The sequence below is a fragment of the Anopheles gambiae genome, chromosome 3 (genome assembly GCF_943734735.2).
Source record: "Anopheles gambiae chromosome 3, idAnoGambNW_F1_1, whole genome shotgun sequence".
In the NCBI taxonomy this organism is placed as follows: Eukaryota; Metazoa; Arthropoda; class Insecta; order Diptera; family Culicidae; genus Anopheles; species Anopheles gambiae.
The window spans coordinates 55,266,944-55,287,329 of NC_064602.1; the positions used below are offsets into that span (position 1 = coordinate 55,266,944).

Sequence of the window (20,386 nt, forward strand, 5' to 3'; positions counted from 1 at the left end):
TAGCAAAAGCAAAAGCAAAAAAAAGTTATGTTTAATGCTTAACACGTTCAGATCGATGGCAGGCCCCAGGGACTGCCAGTGAACTTTCCAGCCTGCGTTCTAGGTGCTGGCGGAACGGAAAGTTGATGAAAATCAGCGCCGGGCTGATCGTGTCAATGCGAATTAGGGCTCAGCGCGTTGCACAGCAATCCCTCCAGCGTAAACTAGCGATTCCTTAGTCATTTTTATATTGCAGTGTTTGAACTCATTGCGATTTTTTGGTTTGATTTGTGAAAATGCAACTTTATCGCCGCAATGTTTGTTAACGGCATTTTTAGGCGCCACAACAGCTCGCGAGCATTGACCACACGCGAGAAAGAGATAGCGCTATGGAGGGAAAAAGCACGGACGACGGCTGACAGCGATTGGCCGTCTGACGCACCAACACATTCAAACCTTCGACAGCGTGCTCAGGCGAGGGGTATGAGGCGGAGCCAGGGACGGGCAGCTCGACGAGCTGCTCGACAAATTTGCCGTTGGAGAGAAAAGGAAGGCATGATAAAATTCTCAGAACGCCATGATTTCTTCAGTCGCTTTGCGCAGCGGGAATGTTTGCAGTGTGAGTTTGAGAAGTTTTCGATCGCTTTGCGCAGCGGGAAGTGAGTTCTAAGAGTTGCGGCAACGTAGGAAGCACATAACCCAAGCGCCACAGATTAAGCTTAAACGACTGGAAAATTGAATATCCATAGAAAAAAATGAAAGCTCCACAGCTTCATTGGTTTGATCAATAGATGGCGTATTAAAACTGATTATTATATTGCTATCCTTTTCTTGCAATGTGTTTCGGCAAGTTTCATCTTATCATGTCCTATATAGCCTTCTAACTTTCTGAGCAAAAATCTATATGATTGGTCGTGTGGTCAGATACGTGGGTATCAACACCAACGACTATTACTCAAATCTCACTTGCTTCAGTGCTGGTGGTTTCCATTGGAGTTTAGTATTTAAGTTTAATTTCGTTCTAGTTCTAGCGATGCATAACTTCAATGCGAAACCATACAACAGTACAGAGGAAATGAAAAAAGCTCTCCTCCAAGCGATGAAGCTCAGCTGGTTGGGGTATCCCACCAACAGATAGCGCCACCAGCTTTTTCGCTATTTTTAGAATGCATGAGTCGTTTTCCGTCTGCTAAACGAAGTCTTTCTATATTCCGTTTAGGTAGAGTGCTTGAGTCGTTTAGAAGCCGTTTAGTGGTCGTTTAGTGGATTTGTGGCACTTGGGAAGAGAGAAGAGAAACGTTGCATGCAATTAAAACACCACCCCCACGAGAGTGAGAGCTGTTAGTGGCATCCCGGTCGCATCGGTAAACACGATACTCATCTCCAAGCAGGAGAGCGGTGGGAATTCAGGAATCGAGCCAAGTTTCAGTGAGTACCAATACATCGTATTCCGTTTCAAGAACCGACAAACGGAACTCATCGGCTTTAAAAACGGCCACGCACATTCTGATAGTACACACTGATACAAACCGCTCGATCAGTGGGTGCTTGTTGCATAGTGTTAGTAGACGCTGGGGTGTTGCAATTGAGCGAGCTTATCGTAGAAGGTGAGTGTATTGTGTTTGTGTCGAAGGATTTGCTCGAGCCGTATGCGCAAAATATGGGTGCGCTACTGTAGTGCGGTTAATTCGGAAATTGAAAAAAAATTGAACCAGTGTAGTTTGAAGTATTTTTGAACGAGACGTGGACGGAAGAGTGGGTGAAGGGAGAGTGCAGTTCATATCGGTTGGTGATTGTTCGGTTTGTGTTCGTGCGGGTTCATGGATATGTGCAGGTGAGTATGGGTTATTGTGGGGATTATTGCGTTGGGTACAAGGCTGCTGTGGTGCCGGTGAGTGTTGAGTGCGAGGCTGTAGTGGTGCCGGTGTCTGCTGAGTACCCGGCAGGCAATTGACGTTTCATACTAGGGCGAGGGGTGTTGAAACGCATGGAAGAGCAGGAAGAAACACGGACGAGCGGTGATGAACTGCAACTATGTGCGTGCAACAGCACCAAACGGCATGTGACGACGTACAGTGTGTGGATGTGTGTGTGAAATTTTAGGCAGCGAAGATGGATCGAGGTTATGTTTACAAAGTGAAAGAGTTTGATGCAGAAGCGTCTTTGTGATAAAATGTATTTTAGTTTCATATTTTCAGTGTTAAAGTTTGTAATGTGAACTTAAAAGTAATGAACAATGGTGCTATTCTCTTGTGTGCTGTTGGCGAATATTGAAGCGTTGAAATATTGAAGCTTCATATGTTAGTTTGTTGTGCTTAATGTGAAGCAAAAATATGTGCTTAAGTGTTATAAATTAGAAATATTTAAACGTATCCGTCTAATGTTCGGTTGTACCCATCTAATTTTCAATATTTTTGGGTGTCCTTATCGTTTACCAGGAGAAACAGATTGGAGGTTAGATACGTGCAGCTATTTCGCCTCCACAGGTATGTATGTTAATTAAAGTTGTTGTATTTGTAATTTTTCATTACGCTGACATTAAATAACTAATCGGATAAAATTTGCCGTTTAACATTAAGAATAATCGATGTTATCAGTGTTCTTCAGTTGTGTTTCAAGCTGTCCGAAGGCACACAAATCCGATTCACCTCGTATGCACCCAGCGGATTTCATGCGAAGGATATTGGAAAGCCATCAAAGAAGTGGGCATGATGGTAAGGAAACTTTGATTCTTTTTACTTTTAGATTTCTTATCCTTATTTTTGTTTACAACAACCTTGGATCGTCGGCGCCGGCCTTATGGAAACTGCGCGGTCAGAGCAACAACCGGAAGCATTTCGTACCAGGTGGAAATTATCTCAAGTTTGGGAATTGAAGATAGTTACGGCACACTGTGAACATCGTTGTAAACAATTGATGGTAACATTTATATTTATATATTTATATATATGAATGCATGTGTTTATCGAATTATTCATTAATTCGTTTATTTATTGATTAGAGCATTAGTTTAGTTACGGAACAGCTTATCCCGGCCTTTCTCGGGTTTAGTTGCTGTTGCTTGACCGCGACGATTGACACCAGAGTTTGTTATGGTCGTATTGTCGTCGTGTAATCGTGTTATTGCTGTTAACGTACTTTATTTATATCTATTAAGATGCAACAGCATTATTTATTTTCCGGAATATCGTTAGCGTTGTTCCTGCTAATAAGACGGAAGACGTTTGAAATTAGCACCTGTGTCAATCGTCAAACGGTTGACAGTGGGCACTAAAGTACAATAAATGGTAGGAGCAAAAACGCGATGGCTGTAACTGATTTGCAAAATGAAACCAACAGCCATTTTACATGTTTTATCTTAAACAAGCATTGCACCTGAAAGCTACCAAAGCAAATGTGTATTTCGTACCTCCTGATTTGTGATAGAATAAAAGGTACAGTTCCATTAAAACAGTCGAGCGATTGATTGATCCAAAGTTTGAAACGTTTGTGTGGCTTGTGCTGTGTTTGTGAAATTGTTGTTGTGAAAATTAAGTGTGAAAATGATGAAAAGAAAGCGTGAAACAGGCTCCTTATATAAAATTGCTCAAGCCGATAACAAAAAGCTTGAGGCCGAGTTATTTGGCGAAAGTAGTTCTTTTGGGATGAGCAGCAACCCATCAGCAATTAATGAAGAGGACATTTGTGTGCATGATCTTCTCGTATGTGGTCCTCAAGATATTGATCAAGAAGAACACAACTATGATTGGATAAATATCGAAGAGATTGACAACAATGAAGACTGCGAAATTATCAACGATGACGTATCCGAGATAACGTTGGAAAATGCACCGGATTCCCCAAAGGAAGATGAGCCAATTGGGGAAGTTATTAGAAACTGGGCTCTAAAAACATATCAGACGCACCAAGCACTCAACAGTTTATTGGCTATTTTGCATGCACGAACCGAATTTAACCTACCAAAAGATGCGCGTACGCTACTTAGAACAAAGCAGTGTGGAAAGGAAATAGTATCGATAGCTGGAGGAGAGTTTTGGTATCCGGGAGTACGATCGGTTCTCCACAACTATTTCCGGTGAGTAAACAATAATATTGTTTTATTCAGGAGCAGGCCGTATTGTTTAACAAGGCTGTTAAAAATGACAAAATCTAATGCATTTTTTTCTATTTGCAGTGATGTACAACCAACAGTAAATGAGTTTTCTTTAAATTTCTTTATTGATGGACTACCGTTGCACAAGAGCACCCGAAAACAGTTTTGGCCAATACTGATGAGCATTCACGAAATGCCAGAAGTTCCTGTGTTGATGGTTGGCAATTTTTATGGGCAATCTAAACCGAAGAGTTTAGATGAATACCTTCGTCCAATCGTGGAGGAGCTCAATGAGTTGATAGATAATGGTATAAAAATAGCCAAAAAGACCATCAAAATAATTATTAGAGCATTTATCGCAGACGCACCTGCACGAGCGTTCATAAAAGGTGTTGCCTATTTCAATCATAAACTGGGATGTCAGAGATGTACAGTCGACGGACAATTTAATAAAAAAGCTCGAGTGATGTATTTTTCGAAGATAGACGCACCAAGAAGAACGGATGAAGAGTTTCGTGGCGAAAAGTATGGTGACCACCACCGAGAAAGAACACCTCTACTGCATCTAAAGACAATCGATATCATTCGAAATATTATTATCGCGGATGTATTGCATTTGATAGACTTTGGAATATCACGAACATTAATCGTCGGATCGAAATCAGGAAAGCTAATAGGGCGCAGTTGGTCATCGGAAACGCTGAATTACATAAATTCGCTACTTCAATAGGTGGAAATTCCGCCTGAATATCATCGCAAATTCCGTCGAATTGAAGACACTGGTTTATGGAAAGCCATTGAATATCACATGTTTTTACATTACGCCAGTTTTATAGTGTTGAAAAATGTATTAACTGAAATGGAATACAAACATTATATGTTGTATTTTTGTGCAATAAGAGCATTTTCTTCGGAAATTTACAAACATTTTTGGCCAGAAGCGGACCGGCTTCTCAAACAGTTTGTTGTAGAGCATGGTGTCATTTACGGTGAACACCGTTTGACTAGCAATGTACATAGTTTGGTACATGTTTTCGAAGATGTGGACAAATTTGGAGTTCTTAAAAATATGTCATCTTATCGTTTTGAAGGTACATTATTTCATGTTAAAAATTCACTTCGAAACGGTCATCAGGTTTTGGTTCAGGCTGCAAATAGAATATCGGAACAATCTTCGAAATCTCGAACGGCAAGAAATAACTCATACCCTTATTTGGAACACATAAAAAAAGGAGTAGTACTGCATGTAAATTATAATACCACATTTTATCCAACTTCTCAGGCAAATTGGTTTCTAACAAAAGATAATTACATTGTTCAATATTGTAGGGCAACACAAGTAGGATCTGTTATTAACATTTACGGGAAGGCATTTGATAAAATAATTAGTCCAGATAAATACTGTTCTTCGCCATTGATGGAAGACATTTATGAAGCTGAAGTGAACGATCTTTCTACACAAGAGATGGTATTTTTGATAGAAGATATAAAGTGTAAATTAGTTGCAATTAAAACTGATGATAGTAATTATGTATTTGTACCTCTTATAGACACATTAATGAAGTGAAAATAAATAATAAAATTTGACTTAACCTAAAAGGATGTTTACCTTTACCTTTTATAAGGTTGGCCGTTATATTGTTTATAAGAATTTAAATGTAATGTTTAAATGTAAATGTATGTTAATGTAATGTATGTATTTTTGTATATTTGGTTTGAGTTCTTGGTTAATTATGAATTGGTAAAGTGTTTTACAATCTTTCATTTCATTTTCAAGATATTACGTTGGTGTTTCACCATTTCAGGATTTAGAAATTGTTTTTCTATCAGACGCAAGGACTGCTTCGAAGTTTATTAAAGAATAGATAAAAGCTGTAATATAGTATCAATAGTACATTACAATAAATAAAAATGGAAAAGCAATATTTTTATCAATAAATAATATGTAATATATAAACGGCGATACGGTAACGGCAACTATGAATAGGTAGAGCAATTTAATTAAATAAATATATTTTTATTTCTTCCTTCTATGGCAGCTTGTTTTAACATTTCCCTGCATGTTTACTCTTGCCGGTGCATGCGTCAGTTTTCTTTTTAAATATTCTTTAACATATTCTATATCTACTTCTATTCCTACGTGGTTTGTGGCGATAGACTTAAATAAGCGCACTGTATTTCGGTTTTTATTAACAGCTATTTTTTTTCCTGACGATCCTTCCCAGCTACACCGTGCAAGACAATTCCTATCAAACAACACGTCTAAAGCCTCATGCATCCTGTTGTTGGCATCCTGGCTGCTGATATCTGCATCTATCCTTTGAGTATAACTGCAAAATGCAAAATCATCTTCAGCTATTTTTGCTTCAAAAGCATCAAACTGTTGTTCATTTCCGATTTTTTCCATGGCTAAACTCTGCGTATTTCTTCTTATACCCTTCATAGGATTCAGTATTGTGGACTGCTCATTTAAAATCACCAATATCTGAGCGCTGCGTGCATCAATTTTCATTAACATCATCCGACAAAGAGGGCAGCAGCTTCCAGAATGCTCTGTTGAAGTAATTGAAAGGACTGTTTGCTTTGCTCCTGCTGCAGTCTGGTGTTCATCGTCGGTGATCATCATTATTGGCGACGAAGGCAGCACAGGTTCGTACACCGAAAACGTAGCAGAACTCGTTGACGGTTTCTGATAACTTTTCCTGGTTATATTTTCAGGCAAATTTATCACAACACTACCAGTTGCTCGTTTAGTCTTTATGTTCGATGTACCGGTGCTTGTCGATGGATCTTGGTTTCCACCATTAACTATCTTGCCTGGCCGTCGGATCTGGCTAGGAACACCGGTAAAAGATTGCTCAGATATAGCAGTACTCGTTGATGGATTTTGAACATTAACGCTGATCATTTTGGCTGGTGTACGGTTCACAACACAAACAGATCCTCCAGCAGTCGCTATCACCGATGCAGAAGCACTGGTGGGTAATTGTTGTCTTACAATAGTGGTCTTCATACACTGGTGGACATAAAAATAGGAACTTTTTTCTGTGACCGAAAGACATAGTTCTTGTCAGAAATATTTGGTAGCCCTGAAAAGGACTGTTTAAGTGGTTGTTGGGAGGAGGTGTTGCGGTGTTCCACTGAGCGAAAACACATTCTAACGGTCAATCTGGTGACCGTTATTCGCTATCACTTCCTGACAGCGTTTGGCCATATCGCCGATGAGCTTACGGCATTCGCTTCTGGGCATGCGTTCCCACATAACCTTGCAGCGTGTCCATAGATCATCGGCTGAACGTGCAGGCTGGTTCTTAAGCTGATGCTTGAGAGTTGACCACAGATTTTCAATCGGGTTGAGGTCAGGACTCAACGCAGGCCACGGTAGAACTTGCACATCCTGGTTTGCCAAATAACATTTAACTGTTCGCGATGTGTGTTAAGAGTCGTTATCATGCTGAAAGATGTAATGCTCTTCGTCTCCGAATTGTTGTCGGGCGTATGGCAACATCTTACGACTAAGTATTTTTCTATACCCTTCCGAGTTCAGTGTCCCGTTGATACGGAACAAAGGACCCGTGTCGTGCCAGGAGAAGCAACCCCACACCATTACGTGGCCGCCTCCGTGACTTAGGGTTTTTATCGTATTTTTCGGATGATACGCCTGATTAGGAAAGCGCCAGACGTATTTAATGCCGTCCGAACCATCCAGATTGATTCTGGACTCATCCGAAAAAATGATTTTGCTCCACCAAAACCCAAACCAAAACCAAACAGAACCCAGCGGCGTGTAAACGGCGAGACACCGTTTTCGCCGAAACTTGCAAACCAAGCTCCTGCTTGATACGAGTGCAAGTTTTGAAAGGATCCGCCCTGATCATCTCAACAATCTGCGCGTCAACGTCGGCCGTTGTTTTTCGCGGACGACCTGTCGATTTACCCGTAGCCTCGCTACGAATGGCGTTGTCCACAAACGTCCGCGAACGGCCGAACGCCTTGCAGATGGTCTTGATTGGCACGTTCTCACGATACAGCCCCTGAATGTGTTTTCGCTCCTCTGGTGTGCAGTGCTTTCCGCGACCCATGATGATTTTGTGGAATTTTTAAACAGCAACCTTTCACCTTGACCACTGATGGAAGAATGAAGCACAACACGGTTTGGCTCTCCTTTTATACTGCCGCAAAACGCTGCCGGCACTCAAAACTCAGATAAGTAGCGCACCAAAAATGAGAGTATAAAAGGCAAAATTCGGCTATTGCAAATTCAGTACGCCTCGAACTGTTGGCGATGACACACCTAGTGTATGCAAAAAAAACACCCAATTTTTTTTTTCCTATTTTAATGTCCACCAGTGTACCACGCTGGTTCTTCGGAGCATGAACTTCGGCAAACGATCCAATCGATGGTACTGCAGATCCCGTCAATGCCTGTTGTCTACCGATCTTCACGCCTGATTGCTGCGGTAGAGCATCAGCAACCGGTACCAATGATGGCGCAGCAGTACTAGTTGACGGTTGCTGTCCATGTTGCTGGCCTAACGGACGGAATGGTGCAGCAACACCAGGTAATGTTGACCGATGATGATTACCATCACCGGCACTCGAGACCAGCGCTGACACTGCATCCGTTACCTTCACCTGTTCAACAACACGAACTGGCATTCTTTGTTGACTGAGCCGTGCGCGCTGACCGGCCACTGAAACCACCGAAGGCACTGCACTTGTTGTCGTGAGTTGTCCAACAACACGGACCGGCAAGCCGGGAGGACGAATGGCACTAGGAACGGCAACCGAAATCACCGTCGGCACTGCACTTGTCGTCGGAAGTTGTCCAACAACACGGACCGGCAAGCCGGGAGGACGGATGGCACGAGGAATGGCAACCGAAACCACCGATGGCACTGCACTTGTCGTCGGAAGTTGTCCAACAACACGGACCGGCAAGCCGGGAGGACGAATGGCACGAGGAACGGCAACCGGAACCACCGATGGCACTGCACTTGTCGTCGGAAGTTGTCCAACAACACGGACTGGCACATCTGAATGACGAAACGACTGCACACCCGCAATGGCCGAAGGCATCACTTGTAGAGGAAGTGGTACTTGAGACTCTTCCACAACTTCTTCCTCCAAACGAAGACACGTTAGTTTATCTTGCGTCGACATGGTGTAACTTTTGCAAAATGTACGAAATTGCACTAATATTTTCAAATTTACACAAAAGACACTTTAAGACACTTTTTCACGAGGCACTGACACGATGTATTAACTTTGGAGTCTGAAGTTGAACTAAAATTGTTTAGCAAAGTGTTAGCCCTTTTATACTGCATTTCGAGCAGACTTATGAATGAGTGGGAGGAGTTAAAGGACTTGTGGAAGAAGGAATAGGATATGGTGTAATGTCGAATAATGTGCCTGTTGCTTGTGCTACCGAATGTCGCCAAGCTCACGTACCCGCGTTTTATGTACCTTTTCTTGGTGTTTTCGAGTTACTCGCCACCAACATGCATATCGGCTGGAACTTGGACCCATGCTAAATTGAAGCAAAGTTAAAGTAAGTCTGACCTAAGTCAGTCCGAGTAAGTCAGTAGCTAAAGTAATATAAAGACAGTATGATAAACTGGTTAGTAATGTTAATTTTTTCATTTCAGCTAATATGCCGTGCGAAAAAGCAAAATAAACATTTAATTTTAATGTTTATTAAGCCAAACCGACATTATTTTTTTCATCTAAAACGTTTTTTATGTGTTTTTTTCTCATCGCGTTTAGGCGTCGTGTATCAGATCGCAACTGCTAATAATTTCGTCGTCTGAGGCGGACTGTTATGGAGGTACCAAATCTTCAGTGATGATGAATGCGTTCACGAATCTACGAGCCGGTGATTGGCGGTATCCAGATCATCGTCGTACTGTTAGCTTACCTAAGCTACCAAAATTAGTGACAGTGTAAAATGTAAGAGAAAGACAAATTGACGATTAAAGTAATATAATTAAAATTAATGTTTAACATGGATTGCGCTCCACTAACAGTATTTTTCTCTTATATTGTCTATTTCAGTTGTGCTGTGAAGATTACAGCTGGCTCTCACAACCGTCCGGAAGTCGCAGTAATTTCGTAACATAAAGATCATCACCACCGCACGAAGCGCAGCATATTGAAGCAAGCCCGAGCGGACAGCAACCACCTGCAGCAAACGTATGCCGAACGAATGGACGTGGTAGACGCGTTATGATTGCAAGGCGATATTTGCGCTCTGAAAATGCTAGCACAGATGTTTGAGCCACAGAGGTGACGTTCCGAGAGTGTAAAAACTTGCCGGGCCCACAGGTACGTAACAAACGCGCCCAAATCTATGGCATAGTATTGGGTGTTAGTTACACTGGTGCGAGTAGGAAGCGTGCAAATGAAAAAATATGTAAAAATGTCCCCATTATTCCTTTGCACATCCAAGAAACGATCACGAATGATCAGCATGAAATGCACTTGACTGATATTATTCTTTTTCTTTAGTTACAGATAAGCCGTTCTCATCAATGCCATATCATGTACGGTCGGTTAGTTACACTTCATAACGAAGGACAATCACATCTGGTTAACGGAATGCTGCCGAAACGATGAAGCTGGCTTAGCCCTCGATGACGACGCAACTCCTGCACGTTCGTCGTCATACTATCATTTCAACTGGAGGCATGTTTGTTTTAGGCGGCTACAACATGTTGCTTGAACATGTTGAATAGAACAAACATGTTGATAATGGTAATGTATTGCATTCTCAACGCTTTATTTGTACGAAATGCAAATAACTTTCTTTACTTATCTTATGTTTTATGTTTTAATTTAATTACAGGTGAATGCTGGAACTCCGTGATACCCGTTTTCGTGCGCTGAATAAGGTTTGTATGAAAAATAGTGTATTTTTAGAATATTTTATTTTTCAATAAAGTAACGGTAAATTTGAAATACACTGCGTTGATAAACAACCCGAATGAAAGAAATACACGGATAAACGAATGTAAACAATACACGAAAGAACGGGAGGTCCGTTTCATCCGTACCCCCCCACGCCCAATCATGTCTTCCGTTGGGCGCCTGAGCCATGCACGGTTGGGCGCCCGTTTCTCCTCCTCCGGCGCCGTCAGTTTAGCTGAAAATTGCCTGCCGGGTACGGGGTTGTTGCGGTACCGGTGTGTAAGTGTTCGTGTGTTCGAGCGAGATGAACTCACCCAAGCGAGTGAAAAAGTCACTTTTCGGCTGTGTTTTCGATTGATATTTCGTGCACGATTTGACAAACGAAATAGTGTACGAGATTCAGACTTTTTTCGGCACATACCCAAACGAGTGAAAATGTCACTTTTCGGCTGTTTTTTCGATTGATATTTCGTGCACGATTTGACAAACGAAACAGTGTACGAGATTCAGACTTTTTTCGGCACATAACCACAACAGCGTGCAATGGCATATTTGCTATCTTCATTGCACGTCTAGCGTTACACATTTTGAGGTTAAATAGTTTTTAAATTGTTGGTATTTATATGAATGATACGATACGAAAGAACACAACTGATGCAAACTAAACGTAATACACAAAAAGAAATACACATAACCTGCTTCAACGCTTGGCTTGGAGAGCGAAGTGTTACGAATGGAAGAACCACACATACAATCATATATTGCTTGTCAAATTATGAGAGTGTATGAGTTATCGTCCGAAAATTTCCGCTTGGGCACGCACACCGAGCCCGACCATATACAGGCGGTCCCCGAGATACACGGTTAATGGGGACCGAAAACGGCCGCAAAATACCGCGTATCTCGAATTTCCGCGTAAGTCGAATCTCGTGATTTCCAGCTAAAATATCACAAATTTTCGTGTAATTTTGCAAGTAGGGGGCGGTTTTAGTCACTTTATGAATTATTTGATATGATTTTGACTGTATATAACTGTTTTAAACCTTTTGAAATAGTTTTTAACATTCGATCAAAACGGAAATTATTTGGCAATTTGCAATTGATTTGACACATCAGTACAATTTGCTCAAAGAATTGTCAAATTTAGAAAACCGCGTATCTCCGAATCCGCGTATAAGAGGTACCGTGTATCTCGGGGACCGCCTGTATATGTATATGTTTATTTATGTATTATGCAATAACATAATAATATATGTATAAAGATATTTGAATATTTATGTAAAGGTCAAATTTAATGTTTTTCGTATAAATTTGTTACATTGCTGAAAACTTTACAGAAAAATACCGCAAAACATTTCCACAATGTAAATAACGTTTATAACTCTTTAAAATAAAATCAATCGGTCGTCCCTCCTAAATTTGAATTACGTTAAATTAAAATTTCAAGAAAGTGAGTAAAGCTGCCATATAATTGATAACAAATCATCCAATAATGATGTAACGAATGAAATCCAAGACCAACGCCAAAAAAAATCAAAATTCAAAACTTAGCCATCCTTGAATCGTAGATATAATGCTTGACAGTTGTATCTCATGATTCTCATTCTCTCATGAGCGTCGAACGGATTTCGTCGTTCGAAGCTGGTTCTCGCCCCTGTTGACCCCATTCGTACCCTAAAGCCAATTTTAACACTTTAAGCGCCGCGTCATATGAAATCGCACGACGGCTTTGTTCACCGCTCAGCTCTGCATCTGACGCTCACCAATTCTCTTGATAACGAATGAGTTAGGAAAGAGAGAACGAGAACGACATGTGCTACGCCGCTTATCGAAATGAAACAAAAGAGTGATAATAGTCGCACGAACAATTGTCGCTCTCATCGCTCTCTTGTCATGCGCTACGTGCTCACTCGCAAACTGTCCCTCTCAACAATCTCAGAGAGAGTTTGTATGGAAACCGCTTATGCTTATTCTCTGCTTATTCTCTGCTGCTTGGTATAACCAGAACTCGGAGAATAAGCATAAAATGAACCGGCACTCAGTGACGTCATGGATTGGATCGAATCCTGTCCGGAGAATGATTGTTCCAAATCGCTCAAGCCATCACCACACCCGCTGTCAAAATTAAATTAAAACGAAACTCTTTTGTTTACTTTTTATTCAAAGATAGCCGCGTCGCTTTTCGTGCGCTTATAAAACCCAGTTTTTGTGTAGATTTCTGTGTACAAGCTTGATTTCCTTGCTACCTATCCGTGTTACCTGTAAGTATGGAGATAAATATTAAAAATAAGACATTTTAAAGACATGCAAAACTCATATACAGGCGGTCCCCGAGATACACGGTACCTCTTATACGCGGATTCGGAGATACGCGGTTTTCTAAATTTGACAATTCTTTTAGCAAATTGTACTGATTTGACACATCAATTTTAAATTGCCAAATAATTTCCGTTTTGATCGAATGTTAAAAACTATTTCAAAAGGTTTAAAACAGTTATATTCAGTAAGAATCATATCAACTAATTCATAAAGTATCAATAACCTCCCCCTACTTGCAAAATTACACGAACATTACTAATATTTTAGCTGGAAATCACGAGATTCGACTTACGCGGAAATTCGAGATACGCGGTATTTTGCGGCAGTTTTCGGTCCCCATTAACCGTGTATCTCGGGGACCGCCTGTACTTACTTTTACAGCTGTGATTGTGGGTGGTTGTTGTGTGCAATTCGATCGGGAGTTGCTAATTGTTGTTCACCTGTAAAACCTGTAAGTTGGATGAAATCAAATTGTATGTTTTTCAACTATTACTTTACATTGAAACTAAATGAAAAACTAAAAATAACATAATTGCAGGTTACCATGAGCGGTTCGAATGTGGGAGCTACTAGCTGTGGAGCACACCCTAAAATGAAACAATCATCGAAATTAAACACAAGCACACCTTACCTCAGCGTCGGCATCGTGCGTGAAGGCTAGAAATTTCATCCGGTTTTATTCCATGCTCCAAGCATTTTTTTTCGCTTCCACCACAACTAAACCATACTTCCGTGGTTGATTTTATGTTTATTCTACAAAACAAAACGTTTTTAATGATAAATATCATATAATTTGCATAAAATACTTACAAAATCACGGCACACGCGAACACTTGTTGTTTACATTTTAGCTTCACTCTCATTTGACATGTCAAAAATTTGCAAGCCCCAAAGCGGGGATCAAAAAGAGGGGTGGGAGGGGAAAGAAGGTGATGAGATCGAAGCGGCACGAAATGACCGTTGCAAAAACCGCATGCTCAGAACGCTAAGTCCCAGAAGAGGGAGATCGAGCTACGAATGTGACAGAGAGGGCATGAGAAAATGAGAGAATTTGAGTGCCATTGTCGGGAGGGGTGACGTCAGGCCGGCGGTCAAAGTGTTAATCTATAGATAAATGGTGGAGACATACAACCACGCAAACAATGAGACCCCAAATTTTGAGTGATTCAGGCCGAGGGGTATGAGGGAGCTTGAGGAGGCAAGGAGAAACGCGCGGCGATGAGAGTTCGCATTCTGTTTTACACGCGCGCTTCACTAACAGCAATACAAATACCGTGCTTTGACGAGCCGTCTGTGCATGTGTGTGTCTTCTTTCCGCGAGCTCAACAATTTGGAGCTGCTCGTCACATCCGGCCTCAGCACAATTTTTCGATCGAAAAAATTCGATCGATCCGGCTGTCATTTTGGTGTCATTTGACACTCATTTCGCCGCCAAGGTGTTCATTTTACTGGTCTTTTTGAAAACTGGTATACCATGACACTCACGAGCAAAATGAACTATGCTACAAAAATTCGATCGTTCCGCTTTGTATGGCGAAAAATCCGCAACTCATTCGGCCTCAGCACAATTTTTCGATCGAAAAAATTCGATAGGCGCTCACGTAAAACTGACAGTATAACTATTTCTTTTATACCCCTACATGAAGTTGGCCCCCCAGGTAAACAATTTTAAAAATATTTTTTTATCGCCCAAAACATTGAAAAAGAACCAAAACATTTACCAACTTGCTTTTAAATAACGTTTTTCAAAAACATCAACCTTGATTTATGGCATTTTTCTGATATTCGATAATTTCCGCAGCTCAATGTGTCGCGTATTTTTCCCCATACAAAGCGGAACGATCGAATTTTTGTAGCATAGTTCATTTTGCTCGTGAGTGTCATGGTATACCAGTTTTCAAAAAGACCAGTAAAATGAACACCTTGGCGGCGAAATGAGTGTCAAATGACACCAAAATGACAGCCGGATCGATCGAATTTTTTCGATCGAAAAATGGTGCTGAAGCCGATTGGCTGCTATTATTGAATCCGTCCGTAGCGGCGGCGTACGGCGCTCATTTGTAAATGAATTTATAACAGCCAAATGACAGTATACCACACCTGTTAGTATGCGTAGTTCAGTGCTTTGTCGTAATAACTACGATCAAAGATACCGTTGATCGGTTTTCAGAATCGGTAATGAAATTGTGATTTAGTTGAAAGTGCAAACATTACCGTATTAATACACGATGCGCAATCTCAGATTGCGCATATATTCGTTTTATCAAAACATATGTCATTTCGCGTAGCCAACCCTGAGCTATAAACGTCATTTCCATACAATTTCAGATTGCGCCAAGATTGCGCATAAATTTTCAAGATTGTATGTCCGAGATATATAAATATTTTTTGACAGATAAATATATCAAACCGATCCGTTTGACAGATAAATATATGCGCAATCTGAGATTGCGCATCGTCTATTGCTACGGTTACGTGCATGTGTTATAATCATTTCGCCTTTACACTTAAAATGTTTTTCATTCTGTTTTCCGACGACGACGAAATACAGGAAAAAAGAAATTTGCGTAACAAACGTAGAGTTTTACGGAAAAAGCAGATCCTTTTAAACTATCAGACACAGCGTAAGTAACATAAAATTGTATTTCATTAAAATTTTAATTTCTTCGTTTATTTGTAGGTTTCTTCAATGTTTCAGGGTTACGAAACCAATTTTTTCGTTTATTTTGGAAAAAATTGAACCTCAATTAGAATGTATTAAAAGTAATGGAGTGAGTGCAAAAATTAAACTTGCTGCTTGTTTGATTTTCTTCGGAGAGGGCAGATATCAGCACGGAACTGGACAAGACTTCCACGTAGCCATGGCACAAACAACGTTTTCAAACACTTTGCGAGATTTGATACCACCTCTTATCACACTATTGGGCGATTGGATACAATTTAATATGACAGAATCTGAAAGAATGGAGGCAAAACAATATTTCTTTGAAAGGTTGGGAATATCAGACGTGGTGATGTGTGTAGATGGGACCCACATAAGGATAGTAAAACCCAAATATCGCCCCCTTCGCTATATCAATAGAAAAAATTATTACAGCCTCAATGCTATGATTGTAAGTGTGGATTCAAATGTAGGGCATTGTATATATTATAATTATTATATATTTTTTTCTATTTAAACAGGTTTGTGATCACAAATATCGCATCAGAGCTGCGGACGCTAGATTTGCAGGATCTCATCATGACGCTTATATTTGGAGTATTAGTCCCATTCGCAAACATTTTAGAGATCTACATAGTTCTGGAATAACTGACAAGTTGTTGGGTATGTACATATATATATACCAAACATTTGTTTTACTGGCGATAATTTGTTTTTTTTTTCATCATAGGAGATGCAGGGTATCCTTCCGAACCATGGCTTATAACACCCAATCGTAACCCAGATTCAGGCACACAAGAATCTATTTTTAATACATTTCATGCCAGAGGACGAAACATCGTTGAGAGAACAATAGGAATACTGAAATCCAAATTTAGATACCTGCTTGGAGCAGATGGGCGTCTCAATTATTCGCCAAAAAAGTGCACAAATATTATAAACATATGTTGTGCACTACACAACATATGTATAGAAAACAATATTGGTTGGCAGCAGAATCTTGATGAAATGTTTTTGTTTAGAAATGATTAAATTAAAAACGATATAATAAAAAAAACATTAATCCCAGCATAAATATTCTAATGTTTTCATATGTTATCATATGTAAAGTATGTTCATATGTAAAGGAGTTTCATTTTCTTTCTCAGCATTCCTTTTGTAAATTAAAAAAGATGTATTTACATTAACACTGCAATATTTTTGGTTATATTTAATTGGGTTTATTTTTTAAAATGGCCAGTCGTTCATAGCTTATTTCTATCTGCTTGTTCGCTTTTGCCAATTTTAATTCTAATTTCTTATTAGCTATTTTCGTCATTAGTTCTAACTTCTTATTTGATACTTCGCGTTTTTGGTCCAGCATCTGTTGATTCAAAGCTAACTTCTTATTCGCGATTTCTCTTTTAAAAGTAAGCTTTTCTTTTTGAAGAGCCAGTTCTTCTTTTCTAACCTCTAGTTCCTTCAATTTGAGGTCAAAAATTTTCTGCTGCATTTGATTATACTTTACTATCTCTATCAATTTCAATTGCGGCAGAGTTTTCTTTTTCGCGGGATTTGGGAAGGAATCTACTAATCTTTTCACCAGATAGCATGTCTTCAATTAGTGGCGGCAAAAAGCTACCACTTGATAGAACAGGTCGTTGTTCATTTTCTGTTGTTATTGTTGTTGATGTTATTGTTGATGATGATGATGATGGTGGCAATGATGATGGTGGCAATGATGATGATGTCAATGATGATGAAACACCCATCACAGGACCTTGCGTCCCTGTGGTGCACATGGTTATAGATTTGCTAGACATGCCTAAGGCAGAAAAAGTATGCAGATTGCAAGGCCCCCCTCCTGTCGCTCGATACTCTTGATGATTAAAAGATAATTTTTTTTTAATGATGACCTGTAATCAGACCAGACCTGTAATTGAATTTAAGACTAATTAGTTTTCGAGTCACATGCAAAAAATAAATAAATTACCTTCTTCCATCCTGAGCCATCCTTGGTTGGTGGACCTAATGGATTCAATTCCTTCGACACTAATTCCCAAAATTTTGCGCTCCCCTTTGACAAATCCTTGACCACGTCAGTATTCGACTCTATTAAAGCAACAAGTCGTTCAAACTGCTGCTTGGTTGTTGTTTTACGTTTGTCCTAGAAGGTTTTAAAATATGTAATAGTTAGTTGATTTACAAATAATTGGTTGTACAATAATACTTACAGCCATTTTTTTTCACAGGATCAAAATCACACACTGTTTAATGAAACACGTTTTCTTCCTTGGGCGTTTTGATAGCAAATGCCGAGAGATGCAAAATCTGATCTGTGATTGATGCTACGAAAATCTGTCCTTCATATGGTTGCCATGGTAACCAACCAGTAATACAGTGGGTAACCATGGAAACAATCTAGGAGCCTGTTAACAATATACCTTCACAAACAAGCTGCGCTAAAACAAATGGGAATTGGTGGTGTAAAGGAAGACGCAGCAAAGGTACGTGGTTCGATACCCACGCTGATCGTTAATTAATAGCAAGAACGAATGCAGGCGGTAGATTTTTTTTATTAAGTACCACGTTTTTTTTTATCATTTCAAAGGCCTTGTAGGTCGAATATCGTGACACTAAAAATTTAACATTTTTGTTGATGAATAGGACGTGAGGGGGGGTAGCATTTTTCGTAGGGCCCAATTGTCTTCGGGAAATCAGACGACCACGGGACCTCATTCGACCTATGGGACTAATAACTGGTCAATCATCATTATCATCATTATCATCATCATCTTTTTCTTCCTTTTCTTCTTCTTTTTCTTCTTTTTCTTCTTTTTCTTCTTCTTCTTCTGCTGCTTCTGCTTCTTCTTCTTCTTCTTGCATGCTGGCCTAAACACATGCTGACATAACAAGCTGGCCTATACAGGTTTTGGAGGCTTATTTACTTTCACGAAGCAAGATGGTCAATCCTTGCAAACGGGTCACGATCCATATGAACCCACGATGTGCATGCTGTTAAGTCGTGTGGTTCATATGCCATATGCCTGCCTTCCTACGACACTTCATAAAATGCCGAACTTAGATAGTTTAATTGGTTTAGTCCATGCATAGTTAAACCTACCTTTGGATAGATAACATTTTTTCCTTGGCCTTGGCGTCATAAAGACCCGACGAACAAAACGAAAATTCTATATCATTATTTTGAGCGTGAATAAAGAGGACATCAATCATAAGTTGAATCAATTGTAAACTAACTCGACAAAAATTGCCAAGCAATATAGCATTTTTGATTTTTTTTTCACTAATGAGACAAACAAAACAACAGCTAAACTTATACATAAATTTAAAGTAGTTATTTTTATTCAGGAGGGACAGTTTTGTATTATAAATCATATTTAAAAATATTTTAAATTGGTAGCGTAAAGAAAATAAACAAACTACAATGAGAAAAAGGGTTTACGATGTACGAAAATGGATTCACGTTTCAAAACAGAGCGAAAAAATAATAGAAATGCACGGATCCGCGACAAAAAATCTGGCGGATTTGCTCCCATACAAATGGGAACGAACGTCCCCGCGTAGTATAGTTCATTTTGTGTGTAACCGCCGAATTATAACACAAATTCAAAAATGAGCAACCTATGACAACAAGATGAACACCAATGAGTGTAAATGAGTGTCGGGACGTACGCCGCCGCTACGGACGGATTCAATAATAGCAGCCATTGAGCTGCGGAAATTTTCGAATATCAGAAAAATGCCATAAATCAAGGTTAATGGTTTTGAAAAAAGTTATGTAAAAGCAAGTTGGTAATTGTTCTGGTTCTTTTTCAATATTTTGGGTGATAAAAAATTATTTTAAAAATTGTTTACCTGGGGGGCCAACTTCATGTAGGGGTATAAAAGAAATAGTTATACTGTCAGTTTTACGTGAGCGCCTATCGAATTTTTTCGATCGAAAAATTGTGCTGAGGCCGATCGTGTTGTCTCGCTTACACTACAGCATCGAACCATCGCGCTCCGTATGTCCCCCCTCCAACGCGTACAAAACCACCAGTACAGCGCGACGCTTTGCCGGAGATGGTTGTGCGCGTAGTGTTTGTCCCGCGCGTAGTGTTTGTGCGTTGATGCGCATTTCGTGCAAAGTCTCGTGCGCCGGTGTGTTTTGGTAAAGTGTGTGTTGTAAATTACTAGGGTAATTTTCGGAGCTGAGAGAAAAACACGTCTTGTTTGGTTGGATGCAGTAACGGAAGAGGGTTTTCTTTATTCCTAATTTTTGACAATATAATTCTCTCTATTTGCTATAAAATTTTGTTCTGTGTTTTCATTACTAAATCCAGTTCTCATGAGAATCATCTTGCGTTGGTTCATAACAACACTCCTCCTCAACGCAAGTTCCCTTACTCTGTCGTTGTATATCTCACAGTGAAACACTTAACCCTATC

The 20,386-nt window shown here is 39.9% G+C and overlaps 1 protein-coding gene and 4 long non-coding RNA genes across 8 annotated transcripts in view; 4 read left to right on the forward strand and 1 right to left on the reverse strand.

The window, feature by feature from the left end:
• The window catches only part of LOC133393490 (putative nuclease HARBI1), a 39,980-nt gene extending 22,958 nt beyond the window's left edge, over positions 1-17,022 (forward strand). The window contains exons 2-4 of the mRNA XM_061658720.1: positions 15,978-16,410; positions 16,481-16,622; positions 16,690-17,022. Coding sequence (XP_061514704.1) covers positions 15,978-16,410; positions 16,481-16,622; positions 16,690-16,991 — 877 coding nt within the window. The 3' untranslated portion in view covers positions 16,992-17,022. The remainder of the gene's footprint in view (positions 1-15,977; positions 16,411-16,480; positions 16,623-16,689) is intronic.
• Positions 1,003-7,065, forward strand: LOC133393497 (uncharacterized). 4 transcript variants are annotated; one of them, XR_009766201.1, is made up of 4 exons: positions 1,003-2,279; positions 2,418-2,465; positions 2,577-6,721; positions 6,791-7,065. It is a non-coding gene; the product is annotated as an uncharacterized LOC133393497 (long non-coding RNA). The 4 variants fall into 4 exon arrangements; XR_009766199.1 differs by having other exon boundaries at positions 1,003-2,898; positions 6,298-6,721; XR_009766202.1 differs by having other exon boundaries at positions 1,003-2,693; positions 2,798-6,721.
• On the forward strand, positions 7,850-11,029 carry LOC133393498 (uncharacterized). The gene is made up of 4 exons (XR_009766203.1): positions 7,850-10,021; positions 10,127-10,396; positions 10,580-10,825; positions 10,917-11,029. It is a non-coding gene; the product is annotated as an uncharacterized LOC133393498 (long non-coding RNA).
• LOC133393494 (uncharacterized) lies at positions 13,098-13,952 on the forward strand. Its single transcript, XR_009766196.1, has 3 exons — positions 13,098-13,239; positions 13,679-13,748; positions 13,836-13,952. It is a non-coding gene; the product is annotated as an uncharacterized LOC133393494 (long non-coding RNA).
• LOC133393499 (uncharacterized) lies at positions 13,100-14,374 on the reverse strand. The gene is made up of 3 exons (XR_009766204.1): positions 14,108-14,374; positions 13,671-14,050; positions 13,100-13,237 (listed from the first exon to the last, which is right to left on the reverse strand). It is a non-coding gene; the product is annotated as an uncharacterized LOC133393499 (long non-coding RNA).
• Positions 17,023-20,386: the final 3,364 nt, after the last annotated feature.